This window comes from Mus caroli, unplaced genomic scaffold (genome assembly GCF_978045245.1).
Source record: "Mus caroli unplaced genomic scaffold, Mus_caroli_1 scaffold_17, whole genome shotgun sequence".
NCBI classification, from domain to species: Eukaryota; Metazoa; Chordata; class Mammalia; order Rodentia; family Muridae; genus Mus; species Mus caroli.
The window spans coordinates 43,401,069-43,421,274 of record NW_028227272.1 but is presented as its reverse complement, the minus strand read 5'-3'; the positions used below and the strand labels follow the sequence as shown (position 1 = coordinate 43,421,274).

Below are 20,206 nucleotides of genomic sequence, written 5' to 3'. Positions count from 1 at the left end.
TGAGTTCCTTTGTGATTGTGTTACCTCACTCAAGATGATGCCCTCCAGGTCCATCCATTTGGCTAGGAATTTCATAAATTCATTTTTTTTAATAGCTGAGTAGTACTCCATTGTGTAAATGTACCATAATTTCTGTACCCATTCCTCTGTTGAGGGGCATCTGGGTTCTTTCCAGCTTCTGGCTATTATAAATAAGGCTGCTATGAACATAGTGGAGCATGTGTCCTTCTTACTGGTTGGGACATGTTCTGGATATATGCCCAGGAGAGGTATTGCTGGATCCTCCAGTAGTACTATGTCCAATTTACTGAGGAACCGCCAGACTGATTTCCAGAGTGGTTGTACAAGTTTGCAATCCCACCAACAATGGAGGAGTGTTCCTCTTTCTCCACATCCTCGCCAGCATCTGCTGTCACCTGAATTTTTGATCTTAGCCATTCTGACTGGTGTGAGGTGGAATCTCAGGGTTGTTTTGATTTGCATTTCCCTGATGATTACGGATGTTGAACATTTTTTCAGGTGTTTCTCTGCCATTCGGTATTGCTCAGGTGAGAATCCTTTGTTCAGTTCTGAGCCCCATTTTTTATTGGGGTTATTTGATTTTCTGGAGTCCACCTTCTTGAGTTCTTTATATATATTGGATATTAGTCCCTTATCTGATTTAGGATAGGTAAAGATCCTTTCCCAATCTGTTGGTGGTTTTTTTGTCTTATTGATGGTGTCTTTAGCCTTGCAGAAGCTTTGCAGTTTCATGAGGTCCCACTTGTCAATTCTTGATCTTACAGCACAAACCATTGCTGTTCTATTCAAGAATTTTTCCCCTGTGCCCATATCTTCAAGGCTTTTCCCCACTTTCTCCTCTATAAGTTTCAGTGTCTCTGGTTTTATGTGAAGTTCCTTGATCCACTTAGACTTGACCTTAGTACAAGGAGATAGGAATGGATTGATTCACATTCTTCTACATGTTAACAACCAGTTGTGCCAGCACCATTTGTTGAAAATGCTGTCTTTCTTCCACTGGATGGTTTTAGCTCCCTTGTGGAAGATCAAGTGACCATAGGTGTGTGGGTTCATTTCTGGGTCTTCAATTCATTTCCATTGGTCTACTTGTCTGTCACTATACCAGTACCACACAGTTTTTATCACAATTGCTCTGTAGTAAAGCTTTAGGTCCGGCATGGTGATTCCACCAGAGGTTCTTTTAATCCTTGAGAAGAGTTTTTGCTATCCTAGGTTTTTTGTTATTCCAGATGAATTTGCAGATTGCACTTTCTAATTCGTTGAAGAATTGAGTTGGAATTTTGATGGGGATTGCATTGAATCTGTAGATTGCTTTTGGCAAGATAGCCATTTTTACAATGTTGATCCTGCCAATCCATGAGCATGGGAGATCTTTCCATCTTCTGAGATCTTCTATAATTTCTTTCTTTAGAGACTTGAAGTTTTTATTTTACAGATCTTTCACTTCCTTAGTTAGAGTTACGCCAAGATATTTTATATTATTTGTGACTATTGAGAAGGGTGTTGTTTCCCTAATTTCTTTCTCAGCCTGTTTATTCTTTGTGTAGAGAAAGGCCATTGATTTGTTTGAGTTAATTTTATATCTAGCTACTTCACCGAAGCTGTTTATCAGGTTTAGGAGTTCTCTGGTGGAATTTTTAGGGTCACTTATATATACTATCATATCATCTGCAAAAAGTGATATTTTGACTTCATCTTTTCCAATTTGTATCCCTTTGATCTCCTTTTGTTGTCGAATTGTTCTGGCTCGGACTTCAAGTACAATGTTGAATACGTATGGAGAAAGTGGACAGCATTGTCTAGTCCCTGATTTTAGAGGGATTGCTTCAAGCTTCTCACCATTTACTTTGATGTTGGCTACTGGTTTGCTGTAGATTGCTTTTATCATGTTTAGGTATGGGCCTTGAATTCCTGATCTTTCCAAGACTTTTATCATGAATGGGTGTTGGATCTTGTCAAATGCTTTTTCCGCATCTAACGAGATGACCATGTGTTTTTTGTCTTTGAGTTTGTTTATATACTGGATTACGTTGATGGATTTCCCTTATATTGAACCATCCCTGCATCCCTGGGATGAAACCTACTTGGTCAGGATGGATGATTGTTTTGATGTGTTCTTGGATTCGGTTAGCAAGAACTTTATTGAGGATTTTTGCATCAATATTCATAAGGGATATTGGTCTGAAGTTTTCTATCTTTGTTGGGTCTTTTTGTGGTTTAGGTATCAGAGTAATTGTGGCTTCATAGAATGAGTTTGGTAGAGTACCTTCTGTTTCTATTTTGTGGAATAGTTTGTGAAGAACTGGGATTAGATCTTCTTTGAAGGTCTGATAGAACTCTGCACTAAACCCATCTGGTCCTGGGCTTTTTTTGGTTGGGAAACTATTAATGACTGCTTCTATTTCTTTGGGGGATATAGGGCTGTTTAGATCATTAACCTGATCTTGATTCAACTTTGGTACCTGGTATCTGTCTAGGAACTTCTCCATTTCATCCAGGTTCTCCAGTTTTGTTGAGTATAGCCTTTGGTAGAAGGATCTGATGGTGTTTTGGATGTCTTCAGGATCTGTTGTTATGTCTCCTTTTTCATTTCTGATTTTGTTAATTAGAATGCTTTCCCTGTGCCCTCTAGTGAGTCTGGCTAAGGGTTTATCTATCTTGTTGATTTTCTCAAAGAACCAGCTCCTTGATTGGTTGATTCTTTGAATAGTTCTTCTTGTTTCCACTTGGTTGATTTCGCCCCTGAGTTTGATTATTTCCTGCAGTCTACTCCTCTTGGGTGAATTTGCTTCCTTTTGTTCTAGTGCTTTTAGGTGTGTTGTCAAGCTGCTAATGTGTGCTCTCTCTAGTTTCTTTTTGGAGGCACTCAGAGCTATGAGTTTTCCTCTTAGAAATGCTTTCATTGCGTCCCATAAGTTTGGGTATGTTGTGGCTTCATTTTCATTGAACTCTAAAAAGTCCTTAATTTCTTTCTTTATTCCTTCCTTGACCAAGGTATCATTGAGAAGAGTGTTGTTCAGTTTCCACGTGAAGGTTGGCTTTCTATTATTTATTTTGTTATTGAAGATCAGCCTTAGTCCATGGTGATCTCATAGGATGCATGGGACAATTTCAATATTTTTGTTTCTGTTGAGGCCTGTTTTGTGACCAATTATGTGGTCAATTTTGGAGAATGTACCATGAGGTGCTGAGAAGAAGGTATATCCTTTTGTTTTAGGATAGAATGTTCAGTAGATATCTGCCAGATCCATTTGATTCATAACTTCTGTTAGTTTCACTGTGTCCCTGTTTAGTTTCTGTTTCCATGATCTGTCCATTGGTGAAAGTGGTGTGTTGAAGTCTCCCACTATTATTGTGTGAGGTGCAATGTGTGCTTTGAGATTTACTAAAGTTTCTTTAATGAATGTGGCTGCCTTTGTATTTGGAGCATAGATATTCAAAATTGATAGTTCCTCTTGGAGCATTTTACCTTTGATGAGTATGAAGTGCCCCTCCCTGTCTTTTTTGATGACTTTGGGTTGTATGTCAATCTTATCAGATATTAGAATGGCTACTCCAGCTTGTTTCTTCATACCATTTGCTTGGAAAATTGTTTTCCAGCCTTTCATTCTGAGGTAGTGTCTATCTTTTTCTTTGAGATGAGTTTCCTGTAAGCAGCAAAATGTTGGGTGTTGTTTGTGTAGCCAGTTTGTTAGTGTATGTCTTTTTATTGAGGAGTTGAGTCCATTGATATTAAGAGATATTAAGGAAAAGTAATTGTTGCTTCCTGTTATTTTTGTTGTTAAAGTTGGCATTCTGTTCTTGTGGCTGTCTTCTTTTGGGTTTGTTGAGGGATTACCTTCTTGTTTTTTCTAGGGCGTGGTTCCTGTCCTTGTATTGGTTTTTTTCTGTTATTATCCTTTGAAGGGCTGGATTCGTGGAAAGATAATGTGTGAATTTGGTTTTGTCGTGGAATACTTTGGTTTCTCCATCTATGTTAATTGAGAGTTTGGCTGGGTATAGTAGCCTGGGCTGGAATTTGTGTTCTTTTAGTGTCTGTATAACATCTGTCCAGGATCTTCTGGCTTTCCTAGTCTCTCGTGAAAAATCTGGTGTAATTCTGATAGGGTTGCCTTTATATGTTACTTGGCCTTTTTCTCTTACTGCTTTTAGTATTCTATCTTTATTTAGTGCATTTGTTGTTCTGATTATTATGTGTCGGGAGGTATTTCTTTTCTGCTCCAGTCTATTTGGAGTTCTGTAGGCCTCTTGTATGTTCATGGGCATCTCTTTCTTTAGATTTGCGAAGTTTTCTTCTATAATTTTGTTGAAGATGTTTGCTGGTCCTTTGAGTTGAAAATCTTCATTCTCATCCACTCCTATTATCCGTAGGTTTGGTCTTCTCATTGTGTCCTGGGTTTCCTGGATGTTTTGAGTTAGGATCTTTTTGCATTTTCCATTTTCTTTGATTGTTGTGCTGATGTTCTCTATGGAATCTTCTGCACCTGAGATTCTCTCTTCCATCTCTTGTATTCTGTTGCTGATGCTCGCACCTATGGTTCCAGATTTCTTTCCTAGGGTTTCTATCTCCAGCGTTGCCTCACTTTGGGTTTTCTTTATTGTGTCTACTTCCCTTTTTAGGTCTTGGATGGTTTTATTAAATTACATCACCTGTTTGGTTGTGTTTTCCTGCAGTTCTTTAAGGGATTTTTGTGCTTCCTCTTTAATGTCTTCTACTTGTTTAGCAGTGTTCTCCTGTATTTCTTTAAGTTAGTTATTAAATTCCTTCTTGATGTCCTGTACCATCATCATGAGATATGCTTTTAAATCCAGGTCTAGCTTTTTGGGTGTGTTGGGGTGCCCTGGACTGGGCGAAGTGGGAGTGCTGGGTTCTGATGATGGTGAGTGGTCTTGGTTTCTGTTAGTAAGATTCTTACGTTTACCTTTCGCCATCTGGTAATCTCTGGAGTTAGTTGTTATAGTTGTCTCTGTTTAGAGATTGTTCTTCTGGTGATTCTGATTAACGTCTATCAGCAGACCTGGGAGACAGGATCTCTAGAGCACTCTCTGCTGGCAAGCTCTCCTCTTACAGGGAAGGTGCACAGATATCTGGTGTTTGGACCTCCTCCTGGCCGAAGAAGAAGGCCCAAAACAGGACCTTTCCCAGATGCTGTGTTGCTTTGGCTGGTCACAGAAGCTGTCAGGTTCTGTGGTGCACACTCTCACCTGTGCAGACTAAGTTCCTAAGTTCGGTGGAGTCCTGGAACCAAGATGGCGCTCCCTGCTCTTGATGCAGAGGGCTCCCGTGCAGGGCGGACCACTGTCCTCAGTCTGGGAGGGTGCCGGATGTATGAGGCCCCAAAAGGGTGCTGCGTCAGCGGCTCTGTAGCTCCCGCCTGTCCCAGAAGCTGTCTGCCTCTGTGGTCTAGAGTACATTTTTGTTTGAATTTTTTTCTCTATTGACTATGTCTTCCACTATAATCAGACTTTTCAGAGTAGCCAATGCATTTTCCTTTATTTAAGGTCTCTGAGTTATTAAATGAGTATTTGTAAACACAATTTCAATTAGCTTGGACCAGAATCTTTGGGTTAGTTAACAATTGGTGTGCCCCTGTTTGACTTGGTGTGTTTTAATGGTAATTCTGGTCTAAGCTCTGTTTGTTCCATCCTTGGTGACTTTCAAAATATTCTATTACATTGATACATAAAATTCACCCAATGAGGTCCTTATTTTTGTTGCATAATTGTACTGAAAATGTATATGCATTTTTTTGTGCTTGTATGTTTGTGAAATTTATGCCAAGAAGTAGAATTACTGTATTTTTTTGTGCTTTTACATTTCAGAAGGTGTCATATTATCAGCCAAAGTATCAATACACAGTCTTACAAACAGCATGCAAAACCTGCTCTCCTCTCCATCCTGTAATATGTGGTATTTTCTCGGGATTCTTGGCTGGATCGAGCCCTAGCCTCATGATCAGTCACCACTTACGGAACTGCTGATTTGCACCTTTGTTCTCCCCAACGTTTTATTTTTGAAATTTGATTATTTTTACTTAGGAATTCTAATGCAGATCTAGTTCTTTGTCTTACCTCACTTCCTATTTTTTAGCTTTATGTTGTCCTTCATGTACAAAAGTCAAGCTTTTATGCAGTCAAGGATTATTATTTTAATCTTATAAAAGTCTTAATAGTTTTTTGTTTTCTTCGAAATCTGAGATTTTATGTGAGTGATTTCAAGTAGAGACCTGTTGAACCAGTTCAGATTTTCGAGATCTTAATTGTATAATTACATTTTTCTTATGTTCTCTTATTTGAACCATAAGCTGGTGATGATTTACACTGTAGTAAATTAGTAAATTCTTGTATCAATTTTTTTCTTGCCAAGATCCTTTTTTTTTTTTTTTTGGCTTTAAAAGTGACTTCCCAGGCTTCAGAACCGTGTAGGCATCACTTTAATTCAGACTGACAGCGTAGTAATGACAATCCCAGAAGCCACACAGGCGCTCATGTAGTGTTTGCTTATGTTCTGGAATGAAATGTCTTCTTTGTGAGCACGTGTGTGGTTCTCTCTTTTGGTGTATTGCACACAGCTCAGATACTGTGATGAGCAGTGGGGTTCCCCCCCCTCGTACCCCTATCTCCAGGGCTTCTTCTAGATGGTTGTTATTAACATGTAGACAGACCCACATTAAAACCTCCTAGAGTTTTTTATAGTTGTTCTTGTTCATATATATGTAAACTTTTTGTCTGGCAGATAACATTAGTAAATGTAAAACTTTTAACGTTAAAATGAATTGAATTTAAATTATTGACATTAATTTATGAGCAATATCTCTATTGTAAGAATACACAGAACAGGTTCTGTAATTGAAGGGTGTGGGGGATGTTAGGTGCATATGTATAAACGTTCTGCACTTTGAGGAAGCAATATGGAGCTTATTGATGAGTCTCAGATCCTGTATAGCAAGTGACCTTAAGAAACAGCACCAAGAAACAGCTTGGGTGCAGTACTGCACAAGTGTTCCATTTATACTAAAAAGACTATTGAGATAAGCCCCCCTTTCCCAACGTGTCTGTGTGAAGCTGATTTTCTTCCATGCTCTTCAACTATATAGCATATTATAAATGGTAGCTAGTGGGAACATCTAGTTTCCTTTCTGAGTTTGTCTTTTTGCTTTTATTTTTGACCTGGATATTTCCTTTCGTTGCTTTTGTGTGTGTGCCTGCATGTGCATGTGCGTGTGTAGGTGCACATGCAATAGAGGCCCATTAATGTGAGGGTCCTCCACCACTGATGGATGACTCTCCCTTAGTCTTTGAGGCAGGGTTTCTTGGTCGAGCTCAGAATTCTGTGGTTTGGCTGGGAATCACTAGCCAGCTTGCTCCAGAATCCAGTCTCTGCCTAAGGAGGCTGGCATTCCAGGTGGGCCCTCACAGCTACCTAGCATTTAGGAGGCTACTGAGTTTTGTAAGTTGATTTTGTACCTTGCCACTTTGCTGAAATTATAGAAGTTTTCTGGTGGAATCCTGGGTGTCCTTTACATAAGGTATCATGTGAGTCAGCAGTTACAGGTGATTTGACTTCTCCTGCTGTCTGTATTCTTTACATTTCTGTCTCTCTTCTTTCCCCAGCTCTGGCTGGTGTTTCTAGCGCTACCTTGAAAAGGAGTGGGGATGGTAGACAGCCTGGGCTGCTTCCTGTTGATAATGAGATTGCTTCATTCTTTTCACCACTGGAAAAAAATGGGTTTGTCATAGGTAATCTTCATTTTGTTGGGGTATGTTCCCTCCTACCTAATTTCCCTCAAGACATTTATTATAAATAAAGCTCATTGGATTTTGTAAAAGGCTTTTTTTTTTTTTTTTCAGATAAATCCTGTGTCCTATGTCTAAGTCCATTTATGTGGTCTATTACATTTGTTACCTTGTATATGTTGAAACAACCATCCTGGAATTTCAGAGATAAAGCTAACATTTTCATAGTGGATAATCTTCTTAATCTGTTCCTGTATTTGGCTTGATGGTATATTATTGAAGAGTTTTCATCAATGACAATATTAGGACTATTGGTCTGTGGTTTTGTTGTTGTTGTTTGTTTGTTGTTGTTGTGTCTTTACCTGGTTTATGTACTAGAATAATAAGAGCGGCTTCATAGAGCAAGTTTGGAGTTTGGGTGTGTTTCTTTCCTTCCTGCCTACCTTCCTTTAGTCTTTTATTTCATTTCTTTTTTTAAAAAAATAGCTTAAGAAGAATTGGGTGTAGTTCTTTGAAAGTATAGTAGGATTCTGCTGTGAATTCATGTGAACCTGTGATTTTCTTTAGTCCGAAGGCTTTTGATTACTTTAAATTTTCCCCTTTTATTATGAGTCTGTTTAGGGTTTTGTGTCTACTTGGTTTAATTTTGGTAGTCCTTGTCTTCCTCCATATTTGAATTGTATCATAAAGTCATTTATTTGTGCTCTCCTAGTTCTTCCCCATGTCCCCCTTTCATCCAGACCCACCCCTTCTAGGCTCTTAGGGCTAGCTGTGAACGTGTCCCAGGGTTTGGGTTTATGTGGTTTCAGGAACATTTGGATTTCTTCTTTGACCCATTCATCAATCAATAATGAGTTGTTTACTCTCCATGGGGGCATACTCGGTTTTGTTTGTTCTTGATTTTAAGTTTAATTGCTTAATTAAACTCTAATTTTAAGTTTAATGGTTGGATAGTATACATGTTTATTTCAGGGTTCTTTTTTTGTATTTGTTTGCTTTGTTTTCCATCATGTGGCCTATTTTAAAGAAGGTTCCATGTATTACTGAGTAGAATGTAGTCTAGGTAGAGTATTCTGTAGGCATTTGTAAGGTCCATTTGATGTAAGATTTCAAATAATTGTAAGGTTTCTCTTTAGTCTTTGTCAAGATGACCTACCTACTGGAAAATTATGGTGTTGAACTCACCTACTATTGATGGAGTTTGTTTTCATCTGTGTCTTTAATTCTATTTGTCTGCTTTTTATGAAATTAAGTACAGCAGAGGTTGGTACATGTTTAGCTTTGTAACATTTTCTTTATTGGTTAATGCCTTGCTTAGACCACATCTGTAGGATTAATGGGATTGAGGAGAGACCTGCTGTCTTGGCTATGAGTGTTGTTTTTCACTTTACTATTTGTCCTTGCCACGTGGACTTCCTTTCTTTGGTTGTATGTCTGATGTGAGAATTTGTGCTGCTTTAGATTGGGCCAGTGCAGGAGCTGTGTGACCAAGGTTAGGCCAGGTAAGGCTGGTGGGTAAGCTATTTAATAGGACCAGGCAAAGATGGCTCCCAAACCTTTGGTTTCGAGCATGGCCTGTAGGTGCAGAGATGGCAGTGGGCTGAGGGAAGGAAGGGTGGGAAAGGAAGAGTATCTCACCAGACAGAGGTGGCTTACAGAAAAGCCATGAATCTGGAGCTGTATCTGTGTCTGTGGCCATGGCAACAGGTGGGGTGAAGGATGGGCAAGGGAGCACAGGTGGCTGACAAATAGACTTGCTTCTTAGCTTGTAGGGATGAAGGGAGGTGTATGGATGTGGAGACGTAGGGAGAAGATCAGGGGAGCAATTGGAAAAGGAAGAAGCCACTTAGTCTGCAAAGTTGGCTCACAAACAGAAAAGATTCATGGGCCAGGGCTAGGGTTAGACTTGTTGAGTATGCAGATTCCAGGAGGCAAGGGGTTCTAATTTGACATAAATAACTTGCATGATTTATGATTTAAACGGATTGGTTTGATGTAAGCATACCTTGCGAAACAACTGAATTAAGGTAGTTGTTGTTTGTATTACCTTTTACATTTTGATAAAATATTTTTAATGAATAACTGAAAGCATCACCCTTCTTTATATTCTCCTTTCTTCACTTATTCTGTGATAGCTAAGTATATATGTATATACATATGAACACTTCAGTATACTAATATATATTGTAAGTATATGATATATAATATAAATATATACATATATATATTTCAATATAATAATGTCTGTATAGTTCTTGTTGTCTATATACTGAATATCATTATATTATGTGTGAAAAAAAGAGATGGGAAGCATCCTTAAGTGTTAGCAGTGACCATATTTATATTTGATGATAATTCTCAATGGGCCTTATTTGTATGTTTTACTTTTCTGTAAAGTTGAGTTCTGTAGTGGCTTCAGCATAGGATGAGTTACACCTGTTGAAAACCCGTTGCAAAACTGCAGGCTACAGGTTGAGCATGCTGACTATGCAGGGCATCCCTAGGACTCACTCTCTGGTAAGACTGAGGGGTTTTTATCAGTAATTCACTATCATATATTACATTCCTTACTAAATGCCCCTGAGTGTTCATGTTAGGATGTTTTTACAGAAGATTGTTCACTTATGTGTCAGTATTTAATACAAAACCGTGTACATGATTACTTTCTAAAGTTTAATTCCTATGTACTTTCTCTACCTTAGTGACATGTTAAATGATTTGCCTTCTTGCTCTTTGTTTAAGCACAGACAAGAAAAGGCATGTAAGAACATGTGTTTGTATGTATTGCACCATTGTCTTATACAAATGGTAGCATGCTATACTGCTGTCTATCCATCCTGCCTTCCTGCTAGAATGTTCTGGAGATGGTTCATGATTGGGATGCAGACTTCTCTTATATGTATGTTTCTATTATAGATTACAATTACAAAAGATTATTTTTAACAATGCTACAATAGATAGCTTTGTGTGTGTATCTTATTTTGTATCTTCAGCTATACTTGTTAGGATAAGTTTGTTCCATCAAAGAACAGGTATATTTAGAAATTTGGTTGATATTAGTGAATTGTCATCTTTAAATTTACACACACACACACACACACACATATATACTATTTTATACAACTACTGGTAATGTATTAAAGTGTCAGTTCATTCACAAACACTCTAATAGAACATGTTGTCTGCTTAACTAATCCTAGTTTACCAGAAATGCCACATCTATATTTTGTATATTATAAATATGCAATATAATAAAAAAATAATTATAGCTTTGATATTTTTTAATAATAGTACCTTTTCAGGTGTTTCAAATACTATTTTTCTTACAGACTATCATTTTTTCATCTTATTTATTTGGATAGGAGTATTGTGAGCATTCATGCATTTTATAGCAGCTGTGATTGGCTTTCATTTTAACCTTGGCATATACACTATTTCATATCAAAATTTGTAGTAAGGAAACATCAGGAAAGCGAATGTTCTTGGGGCTGGAAATGGTTCAGTGGCTATAAGCACATGCTAATCTTATAAAGGGCCTGGGTCTCATTTCCAATACCTACAGGGCAGCTCCTACCATCTGTAACTCCAGTTCCAGAGAGTCTGATGCCATCTTCTGACATCTGCAAGCTCCAGGAATTCACGTAGTGTGTATATATTCACACATGCAGACAAATAATATAAAACACATAAAAATAAGTATTTTTCACATAGTGTTCCTCAGAGAAGAGCCCCACAGTTGGTTACCAAGCAGTCAGCCCTGAAATCATATACATAGAAGTAGCATTCTACAGACTGAGTAAGTTATACTTACAGATTTAGAACTATCTGTGTACATGCACACACATCTACAATAATTAAAGGGGGCATGAATTAGCAAGGGGCTACATGAGGAGAGATGGAAGGGAGAAAATGGAAATTGGGAAATTATGTATGATCTTTCAAGTTCAGTTTTTTTTTAGTTAACAAGAAATGAATGTTCTATCACCAATTGATTTATGTTATAAAAGATAAGAAATGCAAAACGGCTAGAGATGGAGCTCAGAAGTTACTGGTGTACGTGAGCTTGAGAGTTCAAGTGCGAGAGTAAGAAACATCTGTCTGTCTACCACGTGAATTAGCTTCAGTTACTAACCTTTCGGGTTTTTAGTTACTCTTCTTGAGCCTCTCCCCATCCTGCCCTTTGTGGTTTCCTTCGTAGATTTCCGTTATCATCTCCAGGTTGATGTTCAGCACATGGCTCTCACCCTGAATTTTTCAAGTAGGCTGCAGCTGTTGATAGTCATTCTGTTGATATCATTGACAGTCTTGTCTTTTCCGAGACCGGAAGATTTTAAGATGTTTCCATATACCACCAACAGTTAGAATCTTTGGTACTGGAGGAAAAGAAGGAGGATGATGATAAAATAGTAAACACTTTTAACCCCCATACTACAGGAAAGTATGTTTGTTACTTACTTTCTTAATTGCTTAATAGAGCATGCATAAAAATAATTACTGAGTATTTCAGGCATGAGTTTGCTCTTATAAGAAAGGAAAAGTTCCCAACATTGTCCTAATTTCATTTCTGTTGCTATGAGAAAATAGCCTGACCAAAATAAATTTAAAAAAAAAAAAAAAAAAAAAAAAAACTTCAGAGAGAAAGGGTTTATTTCAGCTGACAATTCCTGATTAGGTTTTTCACTGTGGGAATGTTGGCAGCGCCATGAACCTGAAACAGCTGCTCACCATACACTCTGCCCGGAGCAGAGAGAATCTGAGCATATGCATGCTCACTTCCTTGCTGGGTTGTGCTTAATTTCCCTACTCATGAGCAGTGTAGAAACCCTGTCTAAGGAATGGTGTTGCCCACGATGGGCTGTGGCTCTCCACATCAGCTAAGTTAATTGAGACACTCCCCCACCTGCATGGCCACAGATGAATCCCATGTAGTCAGTTCTTCACTGAAACTCGCTTGCTTATGATTCTAGGTTGTGTCAAGTCAGCCATTAAGCGTGCAAGTTTTCTCTAACTAGAGGCCACCAAAATAACTGGGAAATAACTACAGGGCTTCACTGAAGCATGGGAAGGAGAAACTTTCATGATCAGTTAGTCTTTGATGATATAACATTTATATGCTAATTATGTGAGGAGAGACTTTCAAAGTCAAAACTAAGATTTGAAGGTGAAAATATTTGTCATGGGCACAATAAGATTGGTTGACCTGAGGTGAAACTGTTGGAACACGTGAACTTACAAGTACTAGCCGCCAAAGATGAGCACACAGTGAGCCTACTTTGTAATGAATGGCTGTGTGGACTCAATCTATGCAGCAGACGAACACATTATACTTCCTGCTTGCTATTACTTCACAGTAGAAATATTAAAGACATCAAAGCAACGAAACTACTGGAGCTGGAGTAAAGATGAAAATGCTGTCTCTGACTCATTTAGACTCAGGGTATTTCTTTTGAAAATTATTTCTTTTGGAAATTATTGCTGCTTTATTATAACTTTATCGGTGCATGAAATTAAAACAGCATCTGTTTTATACTCATAATACAGCTTTTTAAATTTATCATTGGCATGTCATACATTTCTTCCATCTCTGCCTCCAGTTTTTTTTAACTTCTTTCTTTTCAAGATTATAATTCCCTTTGTTTCTCCGTTCCCTTTCCTCCCTTTAATCCCTTCCATATACCACCCCCTGCTCTCTTTCAAATCATGCCTCCTTTTTTCATTAACCATTGTTACATGCATATATTTGTGTCGATACTTACATGTTCCTAAATATAACCTGCTTAGTGTGCACAATGTTCCTTGTGTGTATGTTTGTTTACAGGGCTCACCATCTGGTATGTGGACGTACTTGTCCCTGGGGAAGACGATGTCTCCTGCTCCCCGCATTTCTTAGTTGCCTGCAGTTCTCCATGTAGGATTGAGGGCTCGTGCCTCCTCCCTGTCCACTTTAGCACGTCTGTTATTGTTGTTGTTAGATTCTACATTAGTGACACTTGCTTGTGTCCTAGTCCCATTTCATTGGAATACTTCCCTCCTTTCTGGTAGTTTTATGGATTTTTCTTTTCCTGTTCTCTATCTTAGCTCTACCAGAGGCAACTCTGGCTATTTCTTCCCTTGTAGCTTTTCTTCGTATCTGTTAATTGCTGTGTACAGGAATTATTCTACAGTTGCTGCAGGGATATCCTTACAGGGATAGAGAAGTTAATTGTTCATAAAATCACTTACTCTATCCAGCTGAACGTGATAAAGACTTGGGGTGGAGGCAGGCTGTGCTTGAATATCTATTTACAGTATCACCTTGAACTTGTACCTGTGGAATTGATTTTCAAGCAATTAGAAAATTGTATAGCCTATGGTTTTTGAACAAGACATGATGACTTTTGGAATAGGTGCCAATTTCTAGGTTTTGTCAACTTCATAGCCTTTATCATTGTCAACTCATAATAAGTTCATATTGATCTATGATTTTTAGTATGACGAGTAAGTTTTTCAAGGTGGATGGTGTTTTTGAGACAGGGTCTCATTGCTCTGCAGCTGGTCTGGAACTTGCTGTGTGGTTGAGAAAGATCTTCATCTTCTGATCCTCCAAGCCTGCATCTTCAAAGTGCTGGGGTTACAGGTGTGCTCCACAGGCCCTGGCTGTATGAAGACCTAAGGATCCAGCACAAGGCAGGCAGTTTTGAAAAATTAAGTCAGACGCAATACCAACACTCTGAAAACAAAAAGAAACCTTTAATGGCCCACTGCTACTTGGGAACTCTTATAGAGAGGTATTATCTGAACCAAATATTAGTAAGATTGAGGTTTTAACTCTTAAGGAATTAAATTTAGGCTATTTTTTTGCTTGAAATAAAATCAGAGCATTAAATTTGTGTGGTTTATTTTAGGCTTGTGTTAAGTTCACACTCCCATTAGGGAGCTATAAGTCTTAGTAAGTAGCAGTAAGAAACTGAAGGTGAATGCCAGAAGCTGTGTATGGTGGGATTGCTTCCTGGGTTTCGAAGAACCCAATACCTTTTCTTATTGAAAAGCACTCATGGTCTTTGTAGGTGGAACAGTTTGAATTCAAGTTCAGAAATGTCTGAACACAGAAATGGGCTAGTTTTATTTGATTTACTCTTTTATTTATTTTTATGTGTGTGCATACATACAAGTTCTTGAATGTGTTACAGTATGTGTGTGGAGGTCAAAGAACAACATTAGGGGAGCCAATGCTCTCTTCCTCTCAATGTATCCCAAAGATCAAACTTGGGTCCTCGGGCTTGGCAACTAGCACTTCTAGTTCACCCAATAAGCCTTTTTTTTTTTTTGGATTTTTCGAGACAGGGTTTCTCTGTGTAGCTCTGGCTGCCCTGGAACTCACGCTGTAGACCAGGCTGGCCTCGAAATCTGCCTGCCTCTGCCTCCCAAGTGCTGGGATTAAAGGTGTGCGCCACCACTGCCCGGCTCAATGTGCCTTTTTTGCTGTTATTTGTTGTTGTTGTTCATTTGTTTCTTTGTTTAAAAAAAAAGATAGACTTCCTCTGAATGAAATATTATGCTTACATTACCAATATAATTTTATTTTGAATGTGGTCATTTATTTATACTTGGTTTATTGTAGGCAAGTTGTTGTACTGAGGTTTTTTTTTTGAACTAACAAGTTGTCCTCTTACCTTTTCTCACATGCTATGATACTCTCATGCCCCATTCCATACATAAATGTAAGAAACATTCCACATAGGTCATAGTTTTCAACAAAGTCATAATAAAAGTTAGACTTTTATTATGTTAGAAATAAAAAATAAAGATGTCAGTTCGTACCTGACTCTACTGATTCAGTGTGCTTGGAATCCTTACATGAAATTTAAGACACAGAATTTTGCAGAGCCTCCAGATACTTTAAACCATGCATGTCCCACCTGTGACCTACAGACTGCATGCTACAATTGCACTGGATGCTTTTCAACACTTTCAGTGTGTTCCTAGAGCACAGCATCGTGCCTGAATGTCAACACAAACACACTAAGGCATCTTTGGTTTGCTTAGTGCAATGTAAATGCTTTTAAGTATCTTTTATTCTGCAGTGTTTGGAATAGTAAGAAGAAATCAACATGTCCATTGAGGCATGTATAAAAACTTGAAATTTTGAAATTCTTTTAGCATTTTTAGTCATAGTTGGTTGAATCTGTGAACGTGAAGCCTGTGGATAGAAGGGAACTAATTATCCTAAATTAATTTCAAGATACATATTGGTTGAGAAACCATTTAAACACCAAAATGTAAGAAAACATTAAAGATAATTGAATAGCTAGAAAAAAAATTGATAAAAAAAAAATAGCAAGGAATCATTTGTTTAAGGTATACTGGTCATGGCCACAGTTCTTCTCTGGGTGAGCTGCCCTTATCTAGGAACACAATTTTTTTTATTTTCTTCAACAGGTTTGGGAAACTTCCTGCCTTGGCAACCTGTCAAATGAGTTTCCATAGCTTCTAACCTAGCATGGTACAAATATCCTGCACCAGCCATAGTTACCATGGTCACTAAGTCTACAGGATATATTTCTCACCACTGGTTACATTTCAAATTATGAGTCCAAACTAATTTTGTTGTCGCATTGGTAAACCAAGGTGTTCATCTATTCAGTTTCACATCAAGTAGTTTACTTGATGTGCTAGCATTTGCTGAATTGCAGATGTGTTCAGAGCAAGCACATCAGTAAATTAGTCTTCATCAGTAAGTCAAATTTTATTCTTCTGAATTTACGTTAAGAATAAATTAGGCCACAATTTACATGTTTCTGTAGCCAGGCCAATTAAAATAAATTTAAATTATGTTTTTATTGTTCATGAGGGGTCATATGCCAAGGCCAAATTGGAGGGGTTAGTTCTTACCACCCTCTACGGGTCAAACGAAGGTCATCAGACTTGAAAGCAAGTGCATCCTTTTGGACCTAAAACATTAATCTTGTAACTCAGATTAACATCATTTTATCCTTGAATTAATAAAACTAACTACGTGGAGGTGGGAAAAGGAGTGATTCTTTACTTTTGAGTCATTGGTGTTGATTTACAAATACTTTTCACAAATATTGGATGAGTTAAAGTCTTTCAAAATGTCTCAACTTGCCATCCTTTTGTGTCACTACCAATACATATGTAAAACAATTACATCAGGATCATCCCCTGTGATGATTTCCATGGCAACTAAACAGTAACTTAGAGTTTCTATGACATTATTTTAGCCCTACTTTTGTTACTTTCTAAGAAACCCAGCTTGATTTCTTTTAACATTTCCAAGAATGTCACACTTGTTTAAATGACTTTTCCTATAGAGCCCAACTCTGACAGTTGCTTTGTACTCCCGTGGCGGTTTGTTGAGTATAATTGTTATAATGTTTTGTAACATGAGGTTAAGACCTGATAACGAAGATGCAGGAAGAGAGATTCCATGAGTACTCCCTTTACAGATTTTCTAATGAAATGATTAGATCAATTTGAGAAAGGGGTGATGGATCCCATCAGAAGTGACTATGTTGTTATTTGTAACCTTAGCAGTAGGTAAGAAGAGCCGCTTCTGTATTGAGATTGAATTATTTTTAAATCACTTAATTTTTATTTATGTATATAGAAACTTTGCCTTACTGTAAATGTATCACATGTATGCAGTGCCCAGAAGAGGATGGTGAATGTCCTGGAACTGGAGTTACAGTTATTAGCCTTTATGTGGTTGCTAGGAACCAATGGCCAGGTCCTGTGGAAAAGAAGCCAGTGCTCTTAACTGCTAGGGCATTTCTTTAGCCCTAAAGTTGTGTTTTAAGGCTCCTTCCTGACTAACCTCTAAATATTTTCTCCTGTGAGGAAATATTCCCATATACCCAAAAAAGCCTAAGTTACAAAGACAAAAGGTAAATTTTGTCTTGTTGTGGAGATTTGGGTCCTTGGCTGTTGGTGGTTTCCATGGCACTCTCCAGCAGTGGAGAGGTATCAGAGGAGAACGTATTTTTTCATGGACAGAAAACAAAGGAGAAAAGAAGAGGAAGAACTCAAGGGCTTATTAATTCCAGAGATGTTTAGCTAACTTCCTCTAGGCTGCTGCCACCCGATAGCACCTCTCTAGGGTTCAGTCCTCTAACACATGGGTCTCAGGTGCACCCTCAATCCAAACAGTTAGTTCCTGAGTTGCCAGTAGCCCTCTTAGCTACTCTGCACATGGTTTTATTCTGTTTAATTTCAAGAGCTGCTGTAGATGACCCAGTGGTATCTGGATACACAAATGTTACTTCAGCAACTTGGTTTTTGTTGTTGTTTGTTTTTGTTTATTGTTTTTTAAGAACAAAAGAACTTTGTCCTTAAAATGTAGTTTATGCACTGGTTTGTGCTTGGTTACTTTTCTCCTACTATGACAAAGCACCGTGACCAGGGCAAAGTAACTGCCAAGCTGTCTCTTTAGTTGTAAAGTTGTGTTTTAAGGCTTTAGAGTTTATTGGGAGCTTGCTTAAGAGTCAGTGACCATGTTGATATGGAGTTTGGCGGCAGGCAGGCAGGCAGGCAGGCAGGCAGGCAGGCAGGCATGGGACTGCAGGAGTAGCTGAGAGCTTGACATCTGAACCTCAAGTGTGAGGCAGAGAGAGAGCGAACTGGAATGGTGGGAAGCTGAGGGCTTTTAAAATCTGAACGCTCACCCTCAGTGCCACACCTCCAACAAGGCCACACCTCCTCATCCTTCCCAACAAGTTTCACCAAGAGGAGAGCAAGTATTTGAACCTGTGGGCATATGGGGCCTGTCTCATTCAAACCATTACCATTTACAAGTTTGATTCTGTTCGTATAGATAACAAAAGCTTAAAACCCATATTGAATATCTTGACAGCTTTAACGAAGCTACTAGATAAAAAGCTGCTAGATGCAGACTCTTACTTGCAGTAAGTGTTGAAGGGTGTGGAATAGGGAAAAGTCTTCTAAAGAAAATACTTGGCATTGCAGTAGTGGCTGCTTTAAGTTTAGAGGCACTTTACAGGATGTAACGGTCTCATCTAAAATTTCTAATGGGCACTGTTTTATTTGTTTTGTTTTGTTTTTTTGTTTTTTTGTTTTTTTTTTAGGCTGTCAACTCTTCTTAATGGCATGTAAATGAATTTGCTAGCAAGTTCTTTAGGAAAAAGATCATGTAAAATAATAGCTTGCTTTGTATGTAGAAGCTGAGTCATCACAGGCTATATTCAAGAAAATATAGTTGAATAAGATTACTAAGGTTCCTTTCTACTGAGATGTGACTGCATGTAAGGTGTGTGTTTGTATACACCAAACTAATAAATTGCCCTAGAACATAAAAACATGGAATATAAAAAACGTGAAGTTGGGTTTAATTAAAATAAAAAAAATTAGCACACCCTTAAGAAAACAAAAGCAAACCACTGATTAGGAAGAAAATAATTATATAGGCATTATAACTATATCAAGAGAATTATATATGGAGTTGAATAACTCAATAACAGAAAGAGTTTGTTTTTTAGAAATGGACAGAAGACTTACACAGCTATTTTTATCAGCTGAATGTGTTTATGGCATATATTAAATACTGATATATTCAGGATCATCAGTCAGCAGAGACATATGAATTAAATAAAAATGAAAGGCCAACTGCTTGGAATGGTTGTCTGTGTCACTGTATCCTAGTTAGATTGGTAGAGGCTAACGTGATTGACCAGACTAGGAGTTACTATTACACTAATGTCTCCTGATTTACATTTTATAAGTTTACTCTCATATTCATTTAGTTAACAGAATGCAGTTTGTACTCAATACCCGTTATTATTAACCAAGTATATATATTGTCTTTATTTTCTATTCTATCAGAGAGTTGCATGTAACGGGAAGCCCATATGTCAGTATTGTTCTTAGTACATATAAGAGCTAATCTTCTGGACCAGTCTCTGAGGCATTTCCAGAAAGATTAAACTGAAGTCTTCCCTCCAAGTGTGAGTGTCTCCATCCCAGGAGCTGGACTTCCTGGGAACTAAAGGAGAACACCAGCAGTCATCTCTTTCCTGTGGTCTCTGTCACTTCATGGTTCTGCTTCCTCCATGATGGGACTTGATCCCCTCAAACCACAAGCCCAAGGAAATTCTCCTCCCTTTGGTTGCCATTGTCAGACAGAGTGGAGTAACTAACACGGGATTTCCTGCCCCCTTCTGTTGAGGTCCTTATGTCAAAGGTCTATAGTAGTCAAGGCCTGGGGCTCCGCACAGTAACTCAGTTCTCTACTAGTGAGTAAACCAGGACTTCATGGTAGTTTCCTATAATTAACTACTCTCTCTCCAGTTTGTTGTTTGTTTAGTTTTATTTTGAATGAATGTGATATAATTGTTAGCTGATTTGCCAGAGGAAAGGCTTAGAGCATATGACATTTCTAAACTGAGTTTCCTTGGATCAAATACCATTGAGATGGCTTGCCCAGTCTTTTACTCTA

At 38.1% G+C, this 20,206-nt stretch overlaps 1 protein-coding gene across 2 annotated transcripts in view; it reads left to right on the top strand.

The window, feature by feature from the left end:
- Nectin3 (nectin cell adhesion molecule 3) overlaps window positions 1–20,206 on the top strand; it is a 107,857-nt gene that overhangs the window by 62,946 nt on the left and 24,705 nt on the right. The window contains exon 8 of one of the 2 annotated variants that reach the window (XM_029470387.2): window positions 7,636–7,680. The exons of the other annotated variant lie outside the window; for it this stretch is intronic. Coding sequence (XP_029326247.1) covers window positions 7,636–7,665 — 30 coding nt within the window. The 3' untranslated portion in view covers window positions 7,666–7,680. Of the gene's footprint in view, window positions 1–7,635; window positions 7,681–20,206 lie in introns of those variants that run through there. 2 annotated transcript variants of the gene reach the window in all.